Genomic DNA, 25664 nt, shown 5'->3' with positions numbered 1-25664 from the left:
AACCACTGCCACCCCTTATTGCTTAAGCATCTGCACTGTAAATAAAGGAATAAATACATATAAATAAATCAAACAGCCCTTTCCTACGTCAAGCAAATGACAAATTAGAGCGACCCCTCCCCCTTTCCTCAGATTTCTGGTAATACACACACCTCACTGTCACTCATTCCTTCCGCACTGAGTCACTGTCTACGTTAAGACTATGCGCGCATGTGTGTGCGTGCGTGTGTGTTTGTGTGTGCGTGCGTGCGTGCGTGCGCGTGCGTGTGATGATGACAGGTTTGGGCGTGACTATAGTCCATGTGAGTGTGAATCCATCTCATTGCAGATGTTCAGGTTCATCATTTGATTATCAGTTTGATCAAAAGGAACTGCATTCTTTTTGTTTACCACGAGAAGCAACCGCACTTCATCCAGTCAATCTACATGGTTATGGTGAGTCCACTGACGTATACAATACTACTAATACTTGTAATACCACTAATACTAATAACAAATACTACTACTAATAATGGTGGTTCTTGATGTTGTGATTGTAAAGACAGTTTCCGGGTTGTTTATAGGTAGCAGTGGAGAGAATATAGGCCAGTATAATATTAACAGTGACTGCTTATAAGGCCAGTATAATACTGTTGCCTCGGTCGGGAGGCGAACCCGCAACCTCGTATCAACAAGGCGCATACGTTAACGGGCAGTCGGATAAAGAGCCATATGGGCTGATAGGCAAGCAGCAACGCAGCACCTTATATAGGGGGGGACCTCCACACATATGTGACCAAATTTGAGACTACATTTGACTGAGGGACTGCCATTGGATTGCCATTGGATTTTTTTTTATTTGTTTTTTTCGTGTCATATGAAAGCAGGGAATCATAGCTTCAAATTGACATATTGGTTGTTCAGTTTGACCCACCAGTTTTGGAGATATGGCTTATAGAGTAATGTCTTGCAGAGAAACGGCGAGTTGAGAAAACAGGCTTGAAAGGTTCACTTGGACTAAACATTACACCTAGCTACATGTTTAAGCATTTATTTCATATTTACATGTCAATTTCAGCTCTGACACTTATTTCAGACATGCTCTAGTATGTGAAGAGTCTGCCTGTGCTATTAACTCATTTTGGAAAAAAGAAGAAACATTTTTTTTCTCCTCTGGTGAAAAACTGGAATTTGCGCGATGGCTGGCTCTCAGTCAAATCTGGTCACATATAGATACAGAACCCAAACACACCATCAGTGTAACCTCTGCCGGGAGGCAAGCCCGGGACCTCGTAACAACAAGGTGTGTACGTTACTACCAGGCAGTCATGGGAACATGTCATGGGAACATGACCTGACATGGGAACTTGTCATAAACCTCCCTGCATGTTTTTTTTTTAAAGAAGAAGGAATCAAAGAAGTGTTGTTGTAATATTGTATAACTGATTAAAGGCAAATTAATCGTAGGCCTACCCTATAGTTTCTATAGTATGGTATAGTTCAGGGTTTCTATATTATACGACATGGCTGTAAAAGACGTGTGTGTGCGTGTGTGCGTGTGTGTGTGTGTTGGCTGATATGAAACATGCCAGACATGATAGATACTAGATAGCACACACAGGTGTGGCTCCAACAACATAATCACACTGGCTGGGTGGGTGCGACTGAGAGAGAGAGAGAGAGAGAGAGAGAGAGAGAGAGAGAGACAGACACACCTAGAATGATAGACACACACTCACTCTTGCTTTTTCACTACGTATATGCAGCAGGGGTGTACAGTAACTAAGTACATTCACTTAGTACTGTACTTAAGTTCAGGTATTTGTACTTTACTAGAGTATTTCCATGTTTCCAATACTTTTACTTCTACATCTCAGAGGCAAATATTATTTGAAAACTACATTCTCTAATTGTGTAGATGTCTTGTAAATTAATTCATGGAGATGATTAACAATAATTTAACTCTTGAGAGTGTAAAATGAAACCAAGTGGACCCTTAAGGGCCAATTGGTTTCATTGTACACTCTCTCAAGATCTATAAGGGTCCATTTGGTTACCAACTCTCCATCATGGGGACCACCTGGAACCGCCTCAAGGACCGCTGGTGGTCCCCGGACCACTGGTTGAATACCACTGTACTATAATAATATAGATCTGCCAGGGGTAGCCCCGTTTGGAACCTCAATATCTATAATATTATATACTATAATAATATAGATCTGCCAGGGGTAGCCCCGTTTGGAACCTCAATACCACTGTACTATAATAATATAGATCTGCCAGGGGTAGCCCCGTTTGGAACCTCAATATCTATAATATTATATACTATAATAATATAGATCTGCCAGGGGTAGCCCCGTTTGGAACCTCAATACCACTGTACTATAATAATATAGATCTGCCAGGGGTAGCCCCGTTTGGAACCTCAATACCACTGTACTATAATAATATAGATCTGCCAGGGGTAGCCCCGTTTGGAACCTCAATACCACTGTACTATAATAATATAGATCTGCCAGGGGTAGCCCCGTTTGGAACCTCAATACCACTGTACTATAATAATATAGATCTGCCAGGGGTAGCCCCGTTTGGAACCTCAATACCACTGTACTATAATAATATAGATCTGCCAGGTGTAGCCCCGTTTGGAACCTCAATACCACTGTACTATAATAATATAGATCTGCCAGGGGTAGCCCCGTTTGGAACCTCAATACCACTGTACTATAATAATATAGATCTGCCAGGGGTAGCCCCGTTTGGAACCTCAATACCACTGTACTATAATAATATAGATCTGCCAGGTGTAGCCCCGTTTGGAACCTCAATACCACTGTACTATAATAATATAGATCTGCCAGGGGTAGCCCCGTTTGGAACCTCAATACCACTGTACTATAATAATATAGATCTGCCAGGGGTAGCCCCGTTTGGAACCTCAATACCACTGTACTATAATAATATAGATCTGCCAGGGGTAGCCCCGTTTGGAACCTCAATACCACTGTACTATAATAATATAGATCTGCCAGGTGTAGCCCCGTTTGGAACCTCAATACCACTGTACTATAATAATATAGATCTGCCAGGGGTAGCCCCGTTTGGAACCTCAATACCACTGTACTATAATAATATAGATCTGCCAGGCGTAGCCCCGTTTGGAACCTCTACGCTTTATAGCTCAGAGAATGAGGTTCCGTGGCAGGACATCCCTGCACAGGTGACAGGTGGAAATCAGAGCCTTAGATATAGACAGAGTTACACAAACTGCGTTCACTTCATGGGGCCAGGCCAATGGCGGCTCTCCTACATAGACAACCAACTGGGCCAAGTCCTGCAGGGCTGGAAGTAGGCAGAAATGCGTTGGACTCAGGCAACAGCCCAGCTTTAATGATCTTAAATCCATTTATTTTAAATTGTTTTGTAGTAATAGTACAACATAAACATTAAAGAGACTTTAGTTGTTACTGTACAATACTTTAAAACAGTTGTCATGTTGCACACATGCTTAAAATAGCTCTTGTTTGCGCCGCCCTCGTTGAAAACAATGTATTTCCAACTCAGTTCAGGCTGCATGAACAGCGCTCGAGCGCTCGGTTTCTGCCCCCTCAATATCGTAACTCTTCTATTAGATGGCTCTGGTCCAAATGGGGTCGAGCCGTCCACAAACAGTGGCGAAAACCCTTTTCACAGTATCGTTTCCAAAAAGTAACGGTATCATTTGAAACAGACTTATAGCATGTCATGTAGACAGCACAATAATTGCATTGTATGTAGTCATAGCACTTCATAGTACATATGTATAGCATAGTATAGTATATATGTATAGTTTATATGTATAGTGTCATTATATAGATATGTTCTAGTTACGTTCTTAGCTTACGCATGTTTCATGATAAATGCATTTTTTTATATGTGATGTATTCCCATGCTTTTGTTCTTGCCTAATGTAAATCGCTCTGGATTAAGAGCGTCTGCTAAATGCCTGAATTGTAAATTGTAAATTGTAATTGTAATTTAAAATGTTACGTGCCTGTGTTTTGCAAGTTTATCAACTGCAACTCGGTTCTGAATTCTGATACCTTTACTTTTTGGAAAAGTAAATCCACAGAGTGGATCTGCATTTTTCTATATTTGAAAACTTGAAATGGGACCTTCTGCATAGTGACTACTTTTACTTTTCTTACTTTAAGTAGCCTACATTTTGATGTCAACAAGTTTGTACATTTTCAATCCCAGACTTTCACTTGTGAGGGGGTATTTCTATTATATATTTCTATATAGCCTATTGCGGTATTGATAGAAGCATGCTCTACTCTACTGCACTTTCTTAAAAATGGGTCCTTAAAAACTGCTTCAACATTATAAGATTTGTGCTCAGTTGTGTGTGTGTGTGTGTGTGTGTGTGTGTGTGTGTGTGTGTGTGTGTGTGTGTGTGTGTGTGTGTGTGTGTGTGTGTGTGTGTGTGCGCGCGCGTGCGTGCGTGTCTATTTTACATGTTGTATGATCTCGATTAGAATATCAGAATGGTTTTATAATAAAAATAATAATAATAACAAAAACAACAACAACAACAACAACAACAACAACACTAATACTAATACTAATACTAATACTAATAACAATAATAATATTTAGTATTATTTCTGCGGTATAATATATCATATAACCAACAAAGAACTATAGGCATCATAAACGGTCCACCTGGCTGGCAGGTAAGACAGATACATCCTATAAAGTGGCTCCACCCCCCCTGGCTTCGCCGCGGCGCAGCCAGCCTAACGTCTCTCTCGACACGGTGTGACGGCAGGCAAGAAGACACCCGGACACGGAGCGGACGGACTAAAAACAAACACTTCTCCACCCGAAAAACACCAAAGCTTATATTATAGTATCTTCTTTTTTGTATTAACCCACGGCGGGTCTGTCTGTGTGTGGACTGGAGTATCCCGTAGTGGGGCTACCTACCGTCCTTCCTTCCTTGCCTTCCTTCCTTCCACCATGAGTTTCGTGAGCACTGAGAACGTGTTTCTGTCCGCCCTGCAGCCCATGAACAGCACGGTCACCACGTACGGCGGCCTCCAGACGGCGGGGGGGTCCGCGGCGGACCAGCAGCTGGGCAACGGAGGAGGAGGAGAGCTGTCCTCCAAGGCGCGCCGAGTGCAGCAGCAGGTCCAGATGCGTCTGGCCGAGAAGCAGTCCACTCTGCCCCGCCAGCAGAACGGAGGACACTACGCTACCTCAGGTAGGAGGAGGACTGTCCCCAGTGTCCTGTCCTGTCTTCAGTGTCCTGTCCTGTCCTGTCTTCAGTATCCTGTCCTGTCTTCAGTGACCTGTCCTGGCTTCAGTGTCCTGTCCTATCCTGTCTTCAGTGTCCTGTCCTGTCCTGTCTTCAGTGTCCTGCCCTGTCCTGTCTGGGACGATGATGTTTAGCACTTTACGGCCATTCGAAACTTTCTTAAACTGTCTATGATGATTTCTTTTTTTCCCCTTCTCCTTTCTTCATAGAAGCGTATATTTGTTTGTCTTTAAATGTCATGATGAATGAAAATGGAGGATGTAGGCTAAACAAGTCTTTTCCTGGTTTTATCCTCGTAGCAGTTTTCGTATTGACTTAATTGTGCTGTCTGTAGGCTACGTATAGTCGTATACCCATTCATTGGACAATCTGTTTGTCATTTTCAATCAATCAATCAATCAATCAATCAATCAATCAATCAGTCAATCAAACTCTGAGGAGGGCAGAGGCAGTGTGCAGTGCAGTGCAGTGGACAGTGGTGGTGGTGGTGGGGAGAACAAAAGTATACTTGAATGCTTTATTTGAAGTAAATAAGTATCAATATATAGAAACACTTGTAGAAATGTAGAAACACTTTATTTACAAAGGGTCCCGGAACTCAAAATGTACTTGAGTAAAAAGTACAAAAGTAGCCCATGTTGGTATCACAATGTATACTTCAAAGTACCATAAGTCGTTATGCAGAATGTCCCATATTCCACACGTTTTCTTTTCACACATTGAATTGTGATCGGCTATTATATGCAGAAATGTATATAGGGCTGGAGTGGTTAAATGTAGGCTAATATGCTTTGTAATAATAATCCAAATCTAGTAATGCACCAAGTAACTAGAAACTAAAGTTTTCACATAATTGCAGAAGTAGAGGAAAAGTAAGTTTTCCTCTAAGATGTAGCGGAGTAGAAGTAAAAGTACAGCTATTTGGAAATATTCCGATAAAGTAAAAAAATAACTCAAGCCTACTTGAGTTTACAGTACTTGAGTAAATGTATTTAGTTACTTTCTTTACACCACTGAGGTGGTGGTGGTGGGGGCCGGTCTCTGTATTTAGTCTGCTATTTTATCCTGACAACAACATTTATTCTTTGCCAAAAATAGCCAGTTTGCAGACTTGTGAGCTTGTAGGTCAGCTTTTGGCTAATGTTGTTACCCCCCCCCCCCCCCCCCCCCAATAATAACATGGATGCGGTTGTGGTGTTTCATGTGGTTAAAATGAGTCTTAATTGAGGTAATAGTTTGGAATGTAACTGCTTTTTTCCCCCTTAGGCTATTTTGGAAATATTTAGGAAAACAAAAGTAAACGAATTTGAGAAATGCCAGAAATACCCGATCTACAAGCTCACAACAACAATGTATGTCGTCATCACGTGACGTGACTCCTTGCGAGCTTGTCGATCGACTATTTTCACTCGACACCGCCATAAGACAAAGCATTGGTGTAAAGTAACTAGTACTTAAGCACGTTACTTACTTACATTTCGGGCCATTTTGAAAATAGCCGATCTACAAGTTACAGGGTGTTTCCGCATTACAGTATTCATTGATACATTTGAGTTCTATTTCCACCACTGGCCGTGAGAAAGTTGTGCTGAAACACAGCATATGGTTTGTAGAGCCTATAAACATGTACTGCACGGTCACATTTTGAGGAACTTGTTTAGCTGTGTGTGTGTGTGTGTGTGCACGTGCGTGCGTGCGTACGTGCGTGTGTGTGCGCGCGTCATTCCTGAGCGCTTCTTGGAGTGTGCATGTGAGATTCCACAGCAGTCAGCGTGTGTGTGTGTGTGTGTGTGTGTGTGTGTGTGTGTTCCCATGCTGGGTGGATGAGGATTGATTGGAGCGCTGAGCAGATCCCAGAACAGTTTACAAAGTTCCAACACTAAACAGTGTCAGAAATGGAGAAGAGAGCACGGGTCTTCTTCGCCAGGTCTGGTCGTCTAGCCAGGGCTGTGTCAGTTGCGAGGGGGTGCGGTAGCCTATATTCTCAGGATGCGAGCGAGGAAGGTGTATGTGTGTGTGTGCGTGCGTGTGGTTGGGGGGCATGTTATTCTGATTCCACCGAAAAATCGTCCATACATTTTTCCCATAGAGATTTACAAATCAATTATTTTAAGCCTAGAATCAAGCCATCCAGGATCCTGGTGATTGATGGCCATAAAACCTTTGATTCTGTGAAAACAATAAATCAAATCAAAAGTTTTATTGGCATGTTTTTTTTCTAAATGTGCCCCTCCCCACCTGGCTTTGGAAGCCAAAAGTGATTGATAACATGCCACATTCTCCAACGAGAATGTGTAGGTTTGTTTTGAAGAAAAGGGAGCTAAATGGTGGAAAATCTTGTCAGGTGGAAATATTGTGTGTGTGTCCTATATGGAGGCCTAAGGTTCAAGAGCTATAGAGCACCAAAGTCTGACGTCAATATCGGTAGAGGGCGCAAATCCACTGGTTCATGTGCTTTTTATTTGCATTGTAATCCCCATAGGGGGATTTTAGACCGCCTCATATAAGAACTGTGTTTGAAAAATAAACATGTCATCCAGGCCGTTACACTCATATGGATATTAAGAATCAACTGACTGAGAGAAAACACTAATGTTACTGCTACTGAATTAGTTACATTTTCGCTAGAAGCAGACTGTATCATATATGAGTGACTGCCGGTCGTAAACGACACAGAGACACACCTCCCTGAAAATAACGCCGAGACAGCTTGTTTATTTTTGGACCACAATGCTTATATGAGACGATTTCAAGATGACCCCATGTTATTCTCCATAGAGAAATTACTTCTGTGAACCAGGCAGAACCAGGACTCCGGCTCTCTATAGTAGGCCTACAGGCCACAACATGAATAGGGCTGTCAAATTGCACAGAACTTAAAAGAAATTAATGACACATTTAATAAATTTTTCTTTCCAAAAAAATGTATGTTTGTAGAGCTTGTAGATCAACAATTTCTGCATCTTTTTTGTATGTTTTAAAATGTATGGACAATTGGACATTATGCAGAAATAATTGTGATTAATTCAAATAATTGCGATTAGACGATTATGTAATCATTGTGACAGGCCTAAACATGAAGTAGCGTTCTTCCTTGGCCTGCTGGGAGTGTAGGGTTTTTAGAACATTAATTAAAACATCCTGGACGTCCCAGACTCTTATCCCTTCTGGCTCCAAAACTATGGATTGAACTTCCCATTGCGATCAGAACTGCAGACTCACTCCCAATCTTCCGCCGTAGTCTGAAAACCCTCCTCTTCAGATGCATCTTGGCCCGTAGCACTTGCACTAGCCTCGACAACCTTACAGGCGTATGTATGCAAAGGCTCAATTTATGCAATTTAGATTTATGTAGTTAGTTAGTTTTATGTATAATTCTATAGTGTATAATCATAGTTTCATATACAGATATTCTACTGTTAGTCGGATGTTAGGATCTTAGCTTACTCATGATTCGTGAAGACTATTTTTGTGATGTATTTCTTTGTGTTTGTGTGTCTTGCTTACTGTAAATCGCTCTGGATTAAGAGCGTCTGCTAAATGCCTTAATTGTAAGTGTGTGTGTGTGTGTGTGTGTGTGTGTGTGTGTGTGTGTGTGTGTGTGTGTGTGTGTGTGTGTGTGTGTGTGCGTGTGCGTGTGCGTGTGCGCCCGTGAGCCCGTAAGATCAGCTCTACTGCTCACAGACCGACTGTGATTGTGCATTACATTCACACACCGATGGCAGAGGAAACCATGCAAGACAGACAGACAGACAGACAGAGGCTTGTGTTTGACGGCCATTCATAACGGCAGGACTGTAACACAAACACTAAAGCCATGTTCTCTCCCATAGCATTCTGTTGTACTTCCTATACCTGCTGCCTGTGAGACGAAGGGTTAATCAGTTACAGGCTTAGACAGGCAGGCCTTTCATCAGAGAGCAAAGGGTTGGGTTTCACTCTCTTTAGTGTGTGTGTGTGTGCGTGCGTGTGCGTGCGAGAGGGGGGGAGAGAGAGAGAGAGAGAGAGTGACAGGCTTGTAGTGTACTCTGTGGTCGAATGGCTCTTTGTCCGGCTTGGCAGAGTGCCAGACTAATTGTCTAAGTGTGATTGTCATGCAGGAGAGTCTAAATGAAAGAGTGCTCTGTCATTTAGAGCTCAGGTGTTTTGTAGCTATACACTCTGTACACATAAGCAAGAATGAGCTCAGGTTTACAGGTGGTACAGCTCGCTTCGTTTGGGAACCTTTTTAGCTTAAGAAAAGAGGTTTTCCCGCGGCAGGATATCCCTGCATCAGTAGAACAGGTGGGTTGAGCCGTTCCAAAAAAAGAAACGCTGGCGAAAAACCCTTTTCACAGTATCATTTACCAAAGAGTAAAGATATTTCTGGCTAGCTAAACGTAGGACGGGCACGTAACATTTCTTTAGACATGGATGAAACAACCACTTAAATCAGGCTTAACCCTGTAACACCCAGATTAATTTCTACTTGCAAAAAAGAGATTTCAACCTTACTACTACTTTTTACTACTAGGGTATCGGGGTTAAATGGTCAAAGGTCATAGGTTAAAAAAGTCCAGAGATTTTTAATTTGTGTGAATTTGAGCCTCTGTCAATGGCATTGCAATGAACATCAATGATGACGTTTAGGTGAAAAAAGAACATAAAAAAATAACTAATTCATTAATTAAAATATGTTTTATTATTGCAACGCTGGGTGTTACAGGGTGTTTAGTCAGCCTGCTGTGGCCAGTCGACCCCCCGTCCGCATGCGCAGTACTGATTCCGTAAGATTGTATTGGGAAAACAACGTGGTACTGGCTGACTTCATAAAGCTTTGTAAGCAGTTGTTTCACACCTGGCACTTGCCAGACTTATGTTTGATGACTTTGTTTAACTTAGCAAGCCTTAGGGGCCGCCATACACACCATTGAAACCAAATCGCTCTCTCTGTGTACCGGGCAGAGAGCAGCTCGCAATTCATTTTCAACGGGAGTCCATGGGTTTCAACAGAGCAGCTCTGCTCCATGGGGTGTGTGTGTAGGTGTGTAGGGCGCCTTAACGAGCCATGAGGCCCCCATAGGGGCAGGGGCCTATACTCCTGTTTCTGTAGCGTGAGGCAGCTTTGATGTACAAGTATACACCCCTTGGACATGACGCTAGTATGTTGCAGGGACTCACCCCAATCCAACCCTTGATGCTGAGTGCCAAGCAGGGAGGTATTGGGTCCCATTTTTTTTCAGTCTTTGGTATGACCCGGTCGGGGATCGAACCCAGCCAGACCCTCCCAGTTGCAGGGCGGACACTAACCACAATGCCACTGAGCTGGTCTCGTTTAACTCACTACTTGTTAAGCTATTTGATGTGAGAACCATGTTTAAGCCCTTTATGGGTTTCCTTTCTCACCTGTCTTCCTCAGGGGGTAAAAACCATTGTGTTTGCCGTTAACACAGTGTGGGTGAAATTATTTTTTCAGTACGAGCTTCCATTATGTGTTGTTTTTTTAGGAAATGGAGAACAAGAAAAACGGCTCAGATATTCAAATGTTTCTGATAAGAGAGCACAGTGAAATAATCCATACACATCACAGTACTGTAGGTCGGATATCCAAAACAAGGCAGTGGTATGAGGCCCTTAAACCAGCAGCATGTAGTACTAGCAGAAACACGAGGTGCAGCAATAGATTTGAGGCCATTGTAAACAGCATGCTGTTTTGTTTTTCGGAGTCTAAAGCAGTGGTCCTCCTCCTCCTCCTCCTCAAATGAGCCCCTGTAAATAACATTTCCATCTGGGGCACGGTGGTGCAGTGACTGCATGGCGATATAGCGCTGTCGCCTCACAGAGCTAGAAGGTCCTGGGTTCGATTCCCGCTGTGGGTGGGGGGGTGGGGGGGGGGGAGTGTCCTCTCCTCCCTGGGTTTGGTTGACAAAAGGGCCTTTCTGTGTGTAAGCTGTGCAGTGTCGAGTCTGATGTATCTGATATGGGATTGATTTATTGCGCAGATAACTATGATGAGCCATGATATAGCCTACTATTTTGAAAAACATTTTAACCCATTTAGACCTGAGACTAGATTCTACAAATGTCTTCTAAATCATGACAGTTTTCTGAAAAAACAATGTTTTTATATCAGTGGTGCTCAAACTTTTTCATGTCAAGGACCCTCAGAATTATCTGCATTTGGCCGCGGACCCCCCATCTGAAAATATGTAGTTCCAGGGATCCCCCCCAGAAGCAAAGATATGAGTTAAAAATGTGAAGAAATATATAATCAAAGATTTGCGTGAATAAATGGCAAATAAGTTTAGGGGTAAGAGGTAAGGGATACCCTTGGTGTACTGTAGGCTGAAAAAGAACACACTAAGTACAGTTTAACTCGGGTTCGTTGTACTAAATATAGAGAGGTCATATACATGGTTAAACTGAAGTAACAGTTTGATCAATTCCATTTTATTATCTAAAATATGGAAAAATGTTAAAATTATGTTTTTAATGTGGCCACACCCACCAGTTAATTATGTATGCCTGGTTTGCCTGGTGGGTGGTGATGGGTGGTGATCCACCTGAACTGAAGCCGCATCCACAGCTGTTGTTGTATGATAATGGGTTAGGGGAGGGGATGATATTGTGATGTCACTATATCACTGTCATTTGGATTGGACCTTTTGACCTGGGCCTTGATTGGGCCTTTTGAGAAACCAACAATACACAGAGAAGGCATATTTCAATATTCTAACCACACCTGGGGGTCTATTAGAGTAATGATAACTCCATAGACACATACAAAACACCTAGGGGTCTATTAGAGTAATGTTAACTCCATAGACACATCCAAAACACCTGGGGGTCTATTAGAGTAATGTTAACTCCATATAGACACATACAAAACACCTGGGGGTCTATTAGAGTAATGTTAACTCCATAGAAACATACAAAACACCTGGGGGTCTATTAGAGTAATGTCAACTCCATAGACGCATACAAAACACCTGGGGGTCTATTAGAGTAATGTCAACTCCATAGACGCATACAAAACACCTGGGGGTCTATTAGAGTAATGTTAACTCCATAGACACATACAAAACAGAAAATACGAACATCACGTCATTCCATCTTGATAATAATTGTGTGGTGCTGACGGCACATGTTTGCCGTGCGACATAGTTGTTGTGTTGTGTTTTGGTACAGTCTGTCTCTCTGCCTCTCTGTCCCTCTGTCTGTCTGTCTGTGTAGTTTACGAGCCATAATTCCAGGTTGCACAAGGACATGGTGGATGTCTCGCATAGCAGAATCTTTTTTATTGCTTTTCTTCCCAGTTTGTTCTCGTTTTTTCTTCAGCTCAGCAGATCTTGCGTAACATCAACATGTACACTGATTCAGATTTAACCCATTTAGACCTACGATCGGTTCTACAAATATCTTCTGAATCCTGACAGTTTTCTGAAAAACCTCATGTTTCTGTGTCTGGTTCTCAAACTATTTCATGTCAAGGACCCCCAGAATGATCTGTATTTGGCAATGTATGTATGAAAGAAACATGCGCAATGGGCTATATGCAGCCAACACTTCCGCATTCAGCTTCCTTGGTCTCAACATGCGGGAGCAACATGGAGTCCACCGTACAGTCTTCGCTTCCCGTCCTCTTTCAATAGTCCCTGTCCTAGACCAGGAATTATACCACAGGTCGTTTCGAGGAAGCAATCTGATTGGTTGAAACAGCCTTCTAGCCGTGGGTTAAACCAGCACCATTCACCACCTAATCAAAACAAAGAATTCAGCTGCTCTATTCTCCCAGAGCGCTAGCAAACTCGGTGGCTAGGCTAGCTAGTTTCTTGGGACATTTGTGGTCGTAGTGACTACATCTGTCATTCAAAAAATATATTCTTTCAGCGATTTTCTTAGTTTTAAGGGTAACTGATGTATAATTGCAATATTACACGAGAGGGTGTGGGTTAACGTGATTATTGCCACTTCAGTGATGCTTGCGGAACTCGACTTTGTCTCGTTCCTCACCGCATCCCTGTCGTGGCAATAATCACGTTAACCCACACCCTCTCGTGTAATATTGCTTAAATGTCTCACGTTCCCCAGGGCTTTTTTTTTTTTTGCGAACGAGAATAAAAGCCTGGGTACCCAGGCTAGTGGTGAAGAAGACATGGCAGATGTCTCTGCTACTGTAGCCTACAGTATAGGCTACGCTGTGGAACTGTGTCTGACTTGACAGTGTGCCGCCAACACAAACCCATGGGCCATTAATAACGCAATGTCACAATAACATGACTGTGGCTTGTGGCTTTTAGGAAGCACCAAAACAGCATTCCCAAAACACTCTACCCATCCCATCAACCATGCCCATGACACACCCATACACACCCATACTAGCAGCCTAGGGCACGCACGCACGCACACACACACCAACCAACCAGAGGATATGAGAGGGGGGGGGGGGGGGGGGGAGTTGCTATCCGCTCCTGTTGAGCTAACCTCTAAATGTCTATAATCCTAAACCTGAATCGATGCCTAATTGTGAACCTGAATCCACTTCCATTTATCTCGTGAGAAACAAACAGGACAATTTCTCAAATTCTTTGTGGTGACATTTATCCCTCGAAAGCATTGTGATACATTGTGTACGCACGCACGCACGCACGCACGCACGCACGCACGCACGCACGCACGCACGCACGCACCCATCCCATCAACCATGCCCATGACACACCCATACACACCCATACTAGCAGCCTAGGGCACGCACGCACACACACGCGCTCCAGGCTGTCCAGAATGCCCTCTGGCGTGTCGCTGTGAGTGAGGAGTGGATAACAGAATAACACGCAGCGTGCAGAACAAGTCATAACAGAGCTGGAGAGAAAAACGTTTACACTCAGTGTTGGAAGTGCTTTCTTCACACTCCCTGACCCCGAGCATCTGTCACCTTAATAACCCATTAAAGACCTGAGACCAGATGAGATTCTATACAAAATGTCTTCCGAATCCCCGACAGTTTTCTGAAAAAAAAAACGTCTCAGTGGTGCAATGCTGCTCACACTTATTCATGTCAAGGACCCACAGAATTATCTGTATTTGTGTCAATTATCTAATGTGATCCTGGGCTCTACACACCCTCCACCAACCTGGGGAGACCAACGGACTTGAACTCATGCTTCCTTCATGCCTGAGTGTCCAGGTTGCTCCTTTACACCTGACAGGGGGGAGTTTCCCTGGTTGGACGTAGCGCGTGGAAGGAACACGTTATTATTCCAACCAGTTCCTTTCCCCTCCATCAGGCACCCTGGCTGGCCAGGCTGGAGGCAGTTTAGAGACCAGAATTAATATTTGAGTTTAAAACGTTCACTGTGAAAGATTTGCACACATTTTCACGATTTTTCAAAACTAGACGATCTTCAAGCTCGTAGCGCGGCACTCGGTGAATGGGTTTACACACACTTGTGGGTTGGGAACCATGTGTGGGTTGTGTGGACGCATTGTTATGACCCTTAGTTTTTTAATTCCTACAATTGTTTTCTATAATTATTATTATTATTTCAAACTAAATTCAATGATTTAAATCAAATAATAATAATTTCGGCGGATATGAAAATAGTCGCTTTTTCAGAAAACTGTTAGGATTTGATTTTGAAGACATTTGTAGAATCTGCCTCAGGTCTTTAAATGGTTAACAAAACAGACTCCTGTGTGTGTGTGTGTGTGTGTGTGTGTGTGTGTGTGTGTGTGTGTGTGTGTGTGTGTGTGTGTGTGTGTGTGTGTGTGTGTGTGTGTGTGTGTGTGTGTGTGTGTGTGTGTGTGTGTGTGTGTGTGTGTGTGTGTGTGTGTGTGTGTGTGTGTGTGTGTGTGAGAGTCAGGGTGTGGCAGGGAAGTGTTTTTGTATTTCTGTTGCTGGCGAGCTCTCTGACTGCACCGACCGGTTTGATACCTATCCCCTACAGCACACGCGCACACACACACACACACACACGTGTGCACGCAGAACACACACACGCGCACACACACCTGGTGAGACACTCCCTTTTGATCTGGCAAAGTTTCCATCAATTATTCACTCGTTTTTGAAGTGTGTTGAAGTCTTCTAACAGCTTAGTATGTACAGTTATTTTACAGTACAGTTATTTTCTTCCTGGGTTTGTTCACAGCAGAGCAGAGCAGATTAGAGGCTATTTGTCTCCATAAGCTCGCTGTGGTTTGGTTTATAGTTACTGACTCAGTATATTTGTATTATTAAATTAATTGTACTTTAGCTATGTTCCACCAGTGCATTTGAGGAAGCTTGTCTTTCACTCCCCAACGCTGCAAGGCAAGGCGGTGCCGTTAAGGTTAGGGCCAGGTTGTTTGTATTGTAGTTCATTGTCAACAACCACATAATTAACCCATTTAGACCTGAGGACGATTCAACCAAATGTCTTCTAAATCCTGACAGTTTTCTGAAAAACCCTCATTGTTTCTATGTCAGTGGTTCTCAATCATTTTCATGTCAAGGGGAACCCCCGAAAATTATATGTAATTGGCTGCCGTCCCCCATCTGAAAATATGTTGTTCCAGGGACCTCCTCCCCCCAGAACCAAAGATTTGAGTTAAAAAAACGTTTGCGAATATATATCTGCTATTTTTCAACAGCTAAAGCATATAATATAATACTCAAAACACCAAAAGGGGTTCCTGTCCTGCATGGGTTTTAATAGTGCTTTACACAAAACATTACATCTTTAAGACGTTAAGAAGTGCAGGAGATATGATGGAAAAAACAACAACTCAGCAGCAGCAAACGGAAAGGACTCTTCAGCTTTGATTTTTGGAGACTTGCAGAAAACCTGCAGTTTTTGTGTGTGTGTGTGTGTGTGTGTGTGTGTGTGTGTGTGTGTGTGTGTGTGTGTGTGTGTGTGTGTGTGTGTGTGTGTGTGTGTGTGTGTGTGTGTGTGTGTGTGTGTGTGTGTGTGTGTGTGTGTGTGTGTGTGTGTGTGTGTGTGTGTGTGTGTGTGTGTGTCGATGATTTGTTTGGCTGAGCACCCCATAGCGATGATTTGATTGGCTGAGCACCCAATAGCGATGATTTGATTTGGCTGAGCAAATGAGTACATATTGAGGATAAAAGTGAGCATGGATTGTGATGTATGATGATAAGAGCGCCCCTCACTTCACACAAGTGTGTTTTTTTGAGTGGTGTAAACCACTCCTACAACTGGCTTTTTTTTGAGTGGTGTAAACCACTCCTACAACTGGCTTTTGTGTGCATAAAAAAATGACCATGGTTGCTATGTTCAAAATAATTTCTGACGTAATTAAATCACACCCGGGTGAACTGGATGACCGTAGCAACCGTGGTCATTTTCTCTGCGCAAAAACAGCCAGTTGTGAAATCACATCCAGGTGTGATACATACATTTATCAAAAATGATAGCTTTTTTACTTAACATATTTTGTGTGATTTCATTACGTCAGACATTACGTCAGACCACAGCTGATCATGCTATATAAAACCTTACACCACTCAGTTCACACAGGTGTGATTTTTTTGTTACAGCAGCATAAAAACTAATGCTGCTTGCTTCCAAGTTCCACACATTGTTTTGTGATTTTAGGAACAGGAAAACGACCTTTCCCAGATGACCTGAGTGGTCTGGACGGTTCGTGATATCGAACAAGATCAGATAAGACCCTAAACTTGTCGATGTAGGGATGGGAGTTATCAATTAAGTCATTCATTGATAATTGATACGTTTTGATAACCCCCTATCGATTGATGAACCGGTTAGTTGATAAGCACCATTTATTTTAATCTTGAGAATCCCTCAATGTCTAACATAAAAATCTATAGTGCTACACTTTGCTGGGGTTCCCGCCCTGAATGAATTAAGGGGGTCTTTGCAAATAAAACGCTTTAGAACCACTAGTGGTAGTTGGACTCATAATGTGCCTTATAGTCAGTGTCACAGTAAATCTGTGTCATAATATATTCTGTATGACAGCTGCACATCATTTAGTGAGTTTTTAAAGGAATTGCCATGGGCACACTTCCCTTGCAGACACACTTCCCAGACATTGTTGCTCTCTTGCTTTTTTATTAGTATATTAGCAACATTTTGTTGCTTAGTTTTTATATATTAGCCTTTTATTGGTCACATTATTTTTTAGACTTTCCTGTTCTTCCTTTGAGCTTCTTTTTCACACCTAAAGACACGCGCAAGCTGCAAGACACATTTGTATCCTGCTGTGTCTTCTGTGTGTCATGGCCGCCTCAATGCATTTCCAATAGGAGTCACATGGTTTGATGACACAACCTTCTTGCATGGGGGGGGGGGGGGGGGGGGGGGGCTCAATGCATTTTCCCATTGGAAATGCATTGAGGCGGCCTTCAAGGTTTCTTTATTTTGTCTCCCGAAGGAGAAATTTGTCTTGGACCCCAAGGACCCGCCCTGCAGCATACAATGCAATGCAAATGCAATGCAATGCAATGCAATGCAATGCAATGCAATGCAACAAAGGCACACAGTGACCCGTACAACATTAAAATACCACACACCACCATACCTAGTGCAAAAGAGGGGAAGAACATCACCTCAAAACCTTCGATCCCTACCCTGTCTGTCCTCTGCAAGGACTCTGTTAAGGAGTGTGATTGACAGAGGGACAAAGGAATGCTTGTACCTATTATATTTGCACGCATGGACCTCGTACCTCCTACCTGAAGGCATTAGCCAATACTCAGGGTATAGTACATGAGGGGTCAGACACAATTTTCTTAACCAGAAGACCATGACACACAGAAGACACAGGACACAAGCGTGTCTTAGGTGTGAGTGAGGCCTTAGTGGGTACTGTGTTTATGAATGATACATGTCTGTCCTGTTATAGTCTTGTATTTGTTGTTACTGGGCAGAGCTGTGTTCCTTATTTTGCCTCATCTCTTGGCCAGCTCACACTTTTAAAACAGACTTTTAGTCTCAATGTGGTTTTTGTGGCGACCTAGTCATGAGTTGTGTGTGTGTGTGTGTGTGTGTGTGTGTGTGTGTGTGTGTGTGTGTGTGTGTGTGTGTGTGTGTGTGTGTGTGTGTGTGTGTGTGTGTGTGTGTGTGTGTGTGTGTGTGTGTGTGTGTGTGTGTGTGTGTGTGTGTGTGTGTGTGTGTGTGTGTGTGTGTGTGTGTGTGTGTGTGTGTGTGTGTGTGTGTGTGTGTGTCAATTTAACAAAGGTGCAGACGATCAGAAATCGGCAGAGAGTGATCGACGTTTGCACTACTCTATGCCGAATTGAAGTGGACTCGGACCCAGACTTATTTTTTTCTCCCTGGACATAAAAACCCCCGAAAATGCTTTGACCCCCCAAAATAATTTCGGGACCCCCCGAGGGGTCGAGACCCACGGGTTGAGAACCCCTGCGTCACATAATAATAATGGTAATAATAATAATAATTGCTTGTTACTGGTTAAATAAAAAATATGTAACATCCTGCACATGACACGTACAGTACTACAGTATAACTGCCGCCATGGAGTAGAGTAATAATAAAAAAACATCAACAAAGCAGCACATTCTAATCCCGACCGCTAAGTACATACGTTGCATATTACACATATTGCACATACTAGTAGGCTAGACAACGTTATGGTACAGTCATATTGATGCCAGCAGTGATAATATTAATAATAATAATAAGCCATGAAGCTGTGTGTTGCGCAACCCTGGCAGCCTGCGGCATTGTTTGAATATGTACTAGTGGGAGCCTGGGTAGGATCGGCAGCAGTACTTTGTTGGCCTATCTATCTGTAAACATAACAATGTGGCCATACTGTACACATTGATGAATTGAAAACTAGCATTTTAAAAACAAAATGTGACACCCCGGAGGGTTCAATAACAAAATGATGGGCAATATTAGGCCTATGGTCGAATATGACATCACGGCATTTAATAGCAACTTAACCCATTTTGGTGTATTAAGCATTATGTTATACTTTAGCTGTTGAAAAATAGCAGATGTACAAGTTCATAGCGTGGCACCGAGTGCCGCGCTATGAACTTGTAGATCTTGTAGATGTGCTAGATGGTTTAGGGGCGACTGTACCTGATGCCAACACACACAGCACTACATCCGCTTTGAGAAAGCCCTGGTCTTGGTCTTGGTGCAGATCATGATTCAAAAGCTTGAGGGAACATTGAACAATGAGCTTTTCTGTCGTGTGTGTGTGTGTGTGTCACAGAGTATAAACACTCACACTCACACTGTGCGGAAGGGCTGTCATGAATGATTACAACATTTAAGGTGACAAATTAATTGGCATATACAGATAACTGTGATGTGATCTTGGTTGTTGAATGTTGAACACAATTTGTTTATTTTTTAAGTGGTGCAAACCACTTCTGTCTGTCTGTCTGTCTGTCTGTCTGTCTGTCTGTCTGTCTGTCTGTCTGTCTGTCTGTCTGTCTGTCTGTCTGTCTGTCTGTCTGTCTGTCTGTCTGTCTGTCTGTCTGTCTGTCTGTCTGTCTAGGGTACCAACAGCGGGTGATGTCGCACCACTCACTGATTTTATATTTGTAAATGGCTTATCTACAGCCAAATTACAAGCTTACAGCGTGTCACAAAGTGACGGTTTTGTAATCATTGTGATACGCCTATCAGGGTGGAGATTATGGGATGGGGCACGCACGCACGCACACACACACACACACGCACGCAATGCCCGGGATTCGAACGTGGGTCTCCTGCATGGGATAAGCAAACATCTTCTTAACCACTAAGCCAAAGGGAATTCTCTATGACTCGGGGGAGATATTTTTTTAGGTCATCAGGCTGAGGCTGTGAATGTGAGCCACTCTGCCATACACACACACACACACACACACACACACACACACACACACACACACACACACACACACACACACACACACACACACACACACACACACACACACACACACACGCTTATAGACATAGATTTACTGCACATGCATACCTTGACCTAGTTTTGACAAACATGCAGACATACCCTGGCCATGGCCATTTGTCTTTCTTCCTTGGGCTTTTGTTGTTTTTTAAAATGTAGGTAGCAGTAGTTTCAATTTACATCATGTTATTTCAATAGTATAATGGTTTAGATTGATGCTAGATTCTTGGTTTATGTTATGATCCTATAGTTTAATGTGACGCTACACTGTCTCTCTGCATTCTATGATGATCCTATAGTTTACTGAGACACTACACTGTCTCTCTGAATTCTATGATCCTATATAGTTTACTGAGACACTACACTGTCTCTCTGCATTCTATGATCCTATAGTTTACTGAGACACTACACTGTCTCTCTGCATTCTATGATCCTATAGTTTACTGAGACACTACACTGTCTCTCTGCATTCTATGATCCTATAGTTTACTGAGACACTACACTGTCTCTCTGCATTCTATAATCCTATAGTTTACTGAGACACTACACTGTCTCTCTGCATTCTATGATCCTATAGTTTACTGAGACACTACACTGTCTCTCTGCATTCTATGATTGTATAGCTATATAAACTATAGGATCATAGAATGCAGAGAGACAGTGTAGTGTCGCCGTTTAAATGGTAAATGGTGCATTTATATAGCGCCTTTATCCAAGGCGCTTTACATAGATTGTGCATTACATTCACCCGTTCACACACACATTCATACACCGATTGCTGCGGAAGCCATGCAAGGTACCAACCAGCACATCGGGAGCAATTTGGGGTTCAGTGTCTTGCCCAAGGACACTTCGACATGTAGCCAGGAGGAGCCGGGATTCGAACCGCCGACCCATGGATCATTGGACGACCTGCTCTACCTCTTGAGCCACAGTCGTTTAGCCTCAGTGCTGAGTGACCTGTGAGTGTCTCTGTGCTGAGACTAGACTAGACCCAACTGGTCTGCTGGAATCCCTGAGGTGTTTTAGTATTTGGAAGTAAGGTATCACATGCGCAGCAACTGCAGCTTCAAGCAGCTCTGATGTGATGTGATTCAATGTACACTCGCGTCATACGTTGCTATTTTTCTTATACCTTAACTCCTCTGTAGCCATGCCCGAGATAAACAAGATTAATTTACCTTTGCACAGGTAGCCAGGGACGAGATCCCGAGATAGTTTAAAAATATATGAACAAAGGGGGGAACAAAGTTTCGGCCTGACGATGTGACGGGCTGCTCTTGGTCTATATCTGTAGCAGTTATGAAACTGCTGTTCGGAGGAATATGAACTATTAAAGTCTTATGTCTCGCTCTCTCTCTCTCTCTCTCTCTCTCTCTCTCTCTCTCTCTCCCCACAATATGGAGTCTCTTCCAATTCAATTTAAATGAGCTTTATTGTTTCTGTTTTGTTTTGTTTTTGTTCGTTTTTTTGTATCTTTTGTCTTCTGTGTATTTGTGGGCTATCTTATTTTCTATATCCATTTTGTGTATATATACACACTCTATCGTTGCATCTATGTTTGCTGTCTCTGGACGGGGGGAGGGGGGCGGGGTACAAAAAACGGAACTATTTTGACTGGACTGCTTATCTGTATTAACCTGTAAAAAGGAATACAAACAAAGTAAACAACAAATGAGCTTCATTGGCATGAGAGAACATACGTTTAATTGCCAAAGCAAGTGTCAAAATGCAATAAAAAACGGTTGACAATGGGGAAAGTATATACAGTTGGAGGAGTACAGCATTTTGTAAACCGAGCTATGTCACATGGTATAAACAATATAAACTATTGCAGTAGCTTTGGGACAAATGGCAAATATCTTCCACCATGTCTAAATCTCTCTCTCTCTCTCTCTCTCTCTCTCTCTCTCTCTCTCTCTCTCTCTCTCTCCAGAATATGGAGGTTCTTCTACCACAAAGTTCCAGACCTACAACCCAGGGTTCACCTCCAAGTCCTCCTACATGTACACAGGATCCCGCCCCGCCATGGTCAGTACCCTGCCACACGCACGCACACACGCATGCATGCACGCGCGCACACACACACACGCACACACACACACGCACACACACCTCCAAGTTCTCCTACATGTACCCAGCCTCCCGACCCGGGCCAGTCATGGTCAGTACCCCTGTGTGTGTGTGCGTGCGTGCGTGATGTGATATGTCTCACAAGGCTGTGACAACCTCAGCCCAGGCTCCAGATTCCTTCTCTCCAGTGTCATTTTGTCAGCTCAGTACAGACCTATAAACACATGTTGTTACTCATGGATTGAAGTTCTCATTTGGATTCCATATTAGAAGCCAGTGTAAGTGTGTCTTCTGTGAAAGCATGGCTGGTCATCGCAACTTTTCAGGGCTGGAAAAGCCTGCAGTTTCTATTGGCTTGGATTCCCCATCGAGGATGTCACTGGTGGACGGGTTTCTGAACTGCCCACAGCCCGATGATGTCACTGGTGGACGGGTTTCTGAACCGCCCACAGCCCTCCTATGAGACACAAGACCCATCGATGATGTCACTGGTGGACGTGTTTCTGAACTGCCCACAGCCCTCCTATGAGACATCACAGACCCATCGATGATGTCACTGGTGGATGGGTTTCTGAACCGCCCATACAGCCATTGTAATTGTGTTTTTGGCGTTGAATATTGAAATATATGTTTGCCTCTTAATCAGATACAGGGCAGATATGACAAATTACTGACATTCAATAGATCACTGACATATAGAGCACCAAAGTCTGACGTCAATATCGGTAGAGGGCGCAAATCCACGGGTTCATGTACTTTTTTATCTGCATTGTAATCCCCACAGGGGAGTTTTAGATCGCCACATATAAGAACTGTGTTTGAAAAATAAGCGTGTCATCCCAGCCGTTTCACTCATGGATATGAAGAATCAACTGACTGAGAGAAAACGCTATTGTTACTGCTACTGAATTAGTTAATTTTTTGCTAGAAACAGACTATCATATACGAGAGACTGACTGTCGCAAACGACACAGAGACACCTACCTGACAATAACGCAGAGACAGCTTGTTTATTTTTGGACCACAACGCTTATATGAGACGATTTCAAGATGACCCCATGTTATTCTCCATAGAGAAAATTTCTCTTTACTTCCGTGAACCAGGCAGAACCAAGTGATGAGCGAGTGACGTCGGGACTTCGGCGCTCTATTCATTCATCTTGTAGCCTAGTATAAAGCACTGCTTATAGCTGATCTGCAAGCTTACAGATCTGCTATTTCAGCTAATGTACAAACATTTTTCAACATGGAAACGATTGTGACGATTATGACAAAGTAAAATAATTGTGATTTAACTCAAATAATTGCGATTAGACGATTATGTAATAACGGTGACTGGCCTAAATGTGAAGATGCCGTCATCAGCATTGTGTCCATGTTGTGGCCACTGCTTCATTCAGCTGTGTTGTGGTGGGAAGGGGACCCTTTGAGGTGGAGAATAAAAGTGTTTGATTTTAAAATTCCAGGGGTACTGATTTACTCGCAAACAACCAGACAGACAGACAAACAAAACAAAACAAGGACGAGGCAGAGACTGAAACATATGCGTGCCGCCATCTTGGATAGAGTAAGACAGAGTTAGAAAACTATGTTCACTTCATGTTTTCAATGTGTTGTTGAATTCAACAACATATTTTCAGATGGGGGTCTGCGACCAAATACAGATAATTCTGGGGGTCCTTGACGTGAAAAAGGTTGAGAACCACTGACATAGAAACATAGGTTTTTCAGAACACTGTCAGGATTTAGAAGACATTTCTTTTTTAGAATGGGTTAAGCGCCCAGTACTCCTCAGGTCATTATAATGTCATCTTGTCCTCTTGTCCTCTTGTCCCCCAAGGCACGGCCCATGTCCCAGTACTCCTCAGGTCGTTATAATGTCCTCTTGTCTTCTGTCCCCCCCAAGGCATGGCCCATGTCCCAGTACTCCTCAGGTCATTATAATGTCCTCTTGTCCCCCCCAAGGCATGGCCCATGTCCCAGTACTCCTCAGTTCATTATAATGTCCTCTTGTCCCCAAGGCATGGCCCATGTCCCAGTACTCCTCAGGTCATTATAATGTCCTCTTGTCCCCCCCAAGGCACGGCCCATGTCCCAGTACTCCTCAGGTCATTATAATGTCCTCTTGTCCTCTGTCCCCCCCAAGGCACGGCCCATGTCCCAGTACTCCTCAGGTCATTATAATGTCCTCTTGTCCTCTGTCTCCCAGGCACGGCCCATGTCCCAGTATTCCTCGGGTATGTCCGGAGGCTACACGTCTCGCTCGGCGGTGGACCTCAACCAGCTGAGGATGAGTACGGTGGGAGGAGGAGGAGGAGGAGGTGGAGGTTACCACACCTCCATCAGACAGCAGGGAGGAGGAGGAGGAGGAGGCTACACCACCCGTCTCAACGCTGACACCCTGTCCCTGCACTCCATGAGACAGCAGCCACAGTACCAGGTCAGTGTCTTAACACCCTGAACGCACAGGATGGAGTTCTCCGCCCTATCAATTAGTAACGCTCAGGACTCAAGACGGAGATTGATCAAAAGGACGGAGATTATTGATATCAAAACCGATCGCATCGCTCCACAGGCTGGGAGCGTCTGTTGCGCAACACTCAATGTTATTTTCCGGTGGGAACGCACATCGAAAATGTTCCCCCCTTTTTATCCGACGAGATCGAAAATCTTAAAATGTTAATAACTCTTGATCTAAATCATTCTGTCCAATTCTAAGAAAATATATGTGTTAGACGGCCCACCACGGTCCCGTCGCTAGTCGCGATAGAATTATACCTCCCGTTGTTGTCGATCGCCTCAAGAGTGTTTTGGCTACATCTAGCTGCTACAGCCACATCCGGGATAACATCCGATCCGTCGAAAATGTGCTCTGCTGCTATAAATCGTTGGGCGCTCTGATTTAATGGATTAAATAACCCCGGGTTATTAAATAACCCCAGGCGTCCGGGGTCCCTGCACTCCATGAAACAGCAGGTCAGTGAAAGATTCGGCCTCACGTCTAAATGGGTTAACACTTCTGATGCCCAGGATGTCCACACACGTATTATATTCGATGAGACGCGGGGTGTCTGGGACGTGTGGGGACGTCTTAAGGTATTTTTATCCATATAAAACGGGATCACTAAAATCATTTTTTTTTAAACGGCCGATGTTAGGCAGCGCCTTGCTCAGCCCCTCCCGACCTGTTTGCATGTCGCGCGTACCGTCCCCATTACTTCCTTGGTTACGGCCCGACAAAAAAATAATAAAAATCTTCGGAATCTACACTGCCTCCGCGCAGTCAACCTGTTAACACCCCAATCGCCCAGGACGCAGTTCAGCGTCCTTTCTATTAGTAACACCCAGCGCCCAGGACAACGTTTTATCCAAAAGTTTATTGATATGAAAACCGATCACATCGCTCCACAGCCTAGGAGCGCCTGTTGCGCAATAC

The 25664-nt window shown here is 43.4% G+C and overlaps 1 protein-coding gene across 4 annotated transcripts in view; it reads left to right on the top strand.

The window, feature by feature from the left end:
- Positions 1-346: 346 nt before the first annotated feature.
- Positions 347-25664, top strand: part of pkp3a (plakophilin 3a) — a 486421-nt gene continuing 461103 nt past the window's right edge. For 3 of the 4 annotated variants that reach the window (XR_013790123.1, XR_013790124.1, XM_079502492.1), the window contains exons 1-3: positions 4754-5224; positions 22092-22186; positions 24438-24668. Coding sequence is in view for 2 of the 4 variants with exons in the window: in XM_079502492.1 (XP_079358618.1) it covers positions 4981-5224; positions 22092-22186; positions 24438-24668 (570 nt within the window). In the remaining 2 variants the exon portion in view is untranslated. Of the gene's footprint in view, positions 436-4753; positions 5225-22091; positions 22187-24437; positions 24669-25664 lie in introns of those variants that run through there. The other variant, XM_079502493.1, reaches the window with a different exon arrangement.

Source organism: Electrona antarctica (genome assembly GCF_951216825.1).
Source record: "Electrona antarctica genome assembly, chromosome: 5".
NCBI lineage: Eukaryota > Metazoa > Chordata > Actinopteri > Myctophiformes > Myctophidae > Electrona > Electrona antarctica.
The sequence above is the reverse complement of the archived record's forward strand: the minus strand, read 5'-3'. Positions and strand labels throughout refer to the sequence as shown.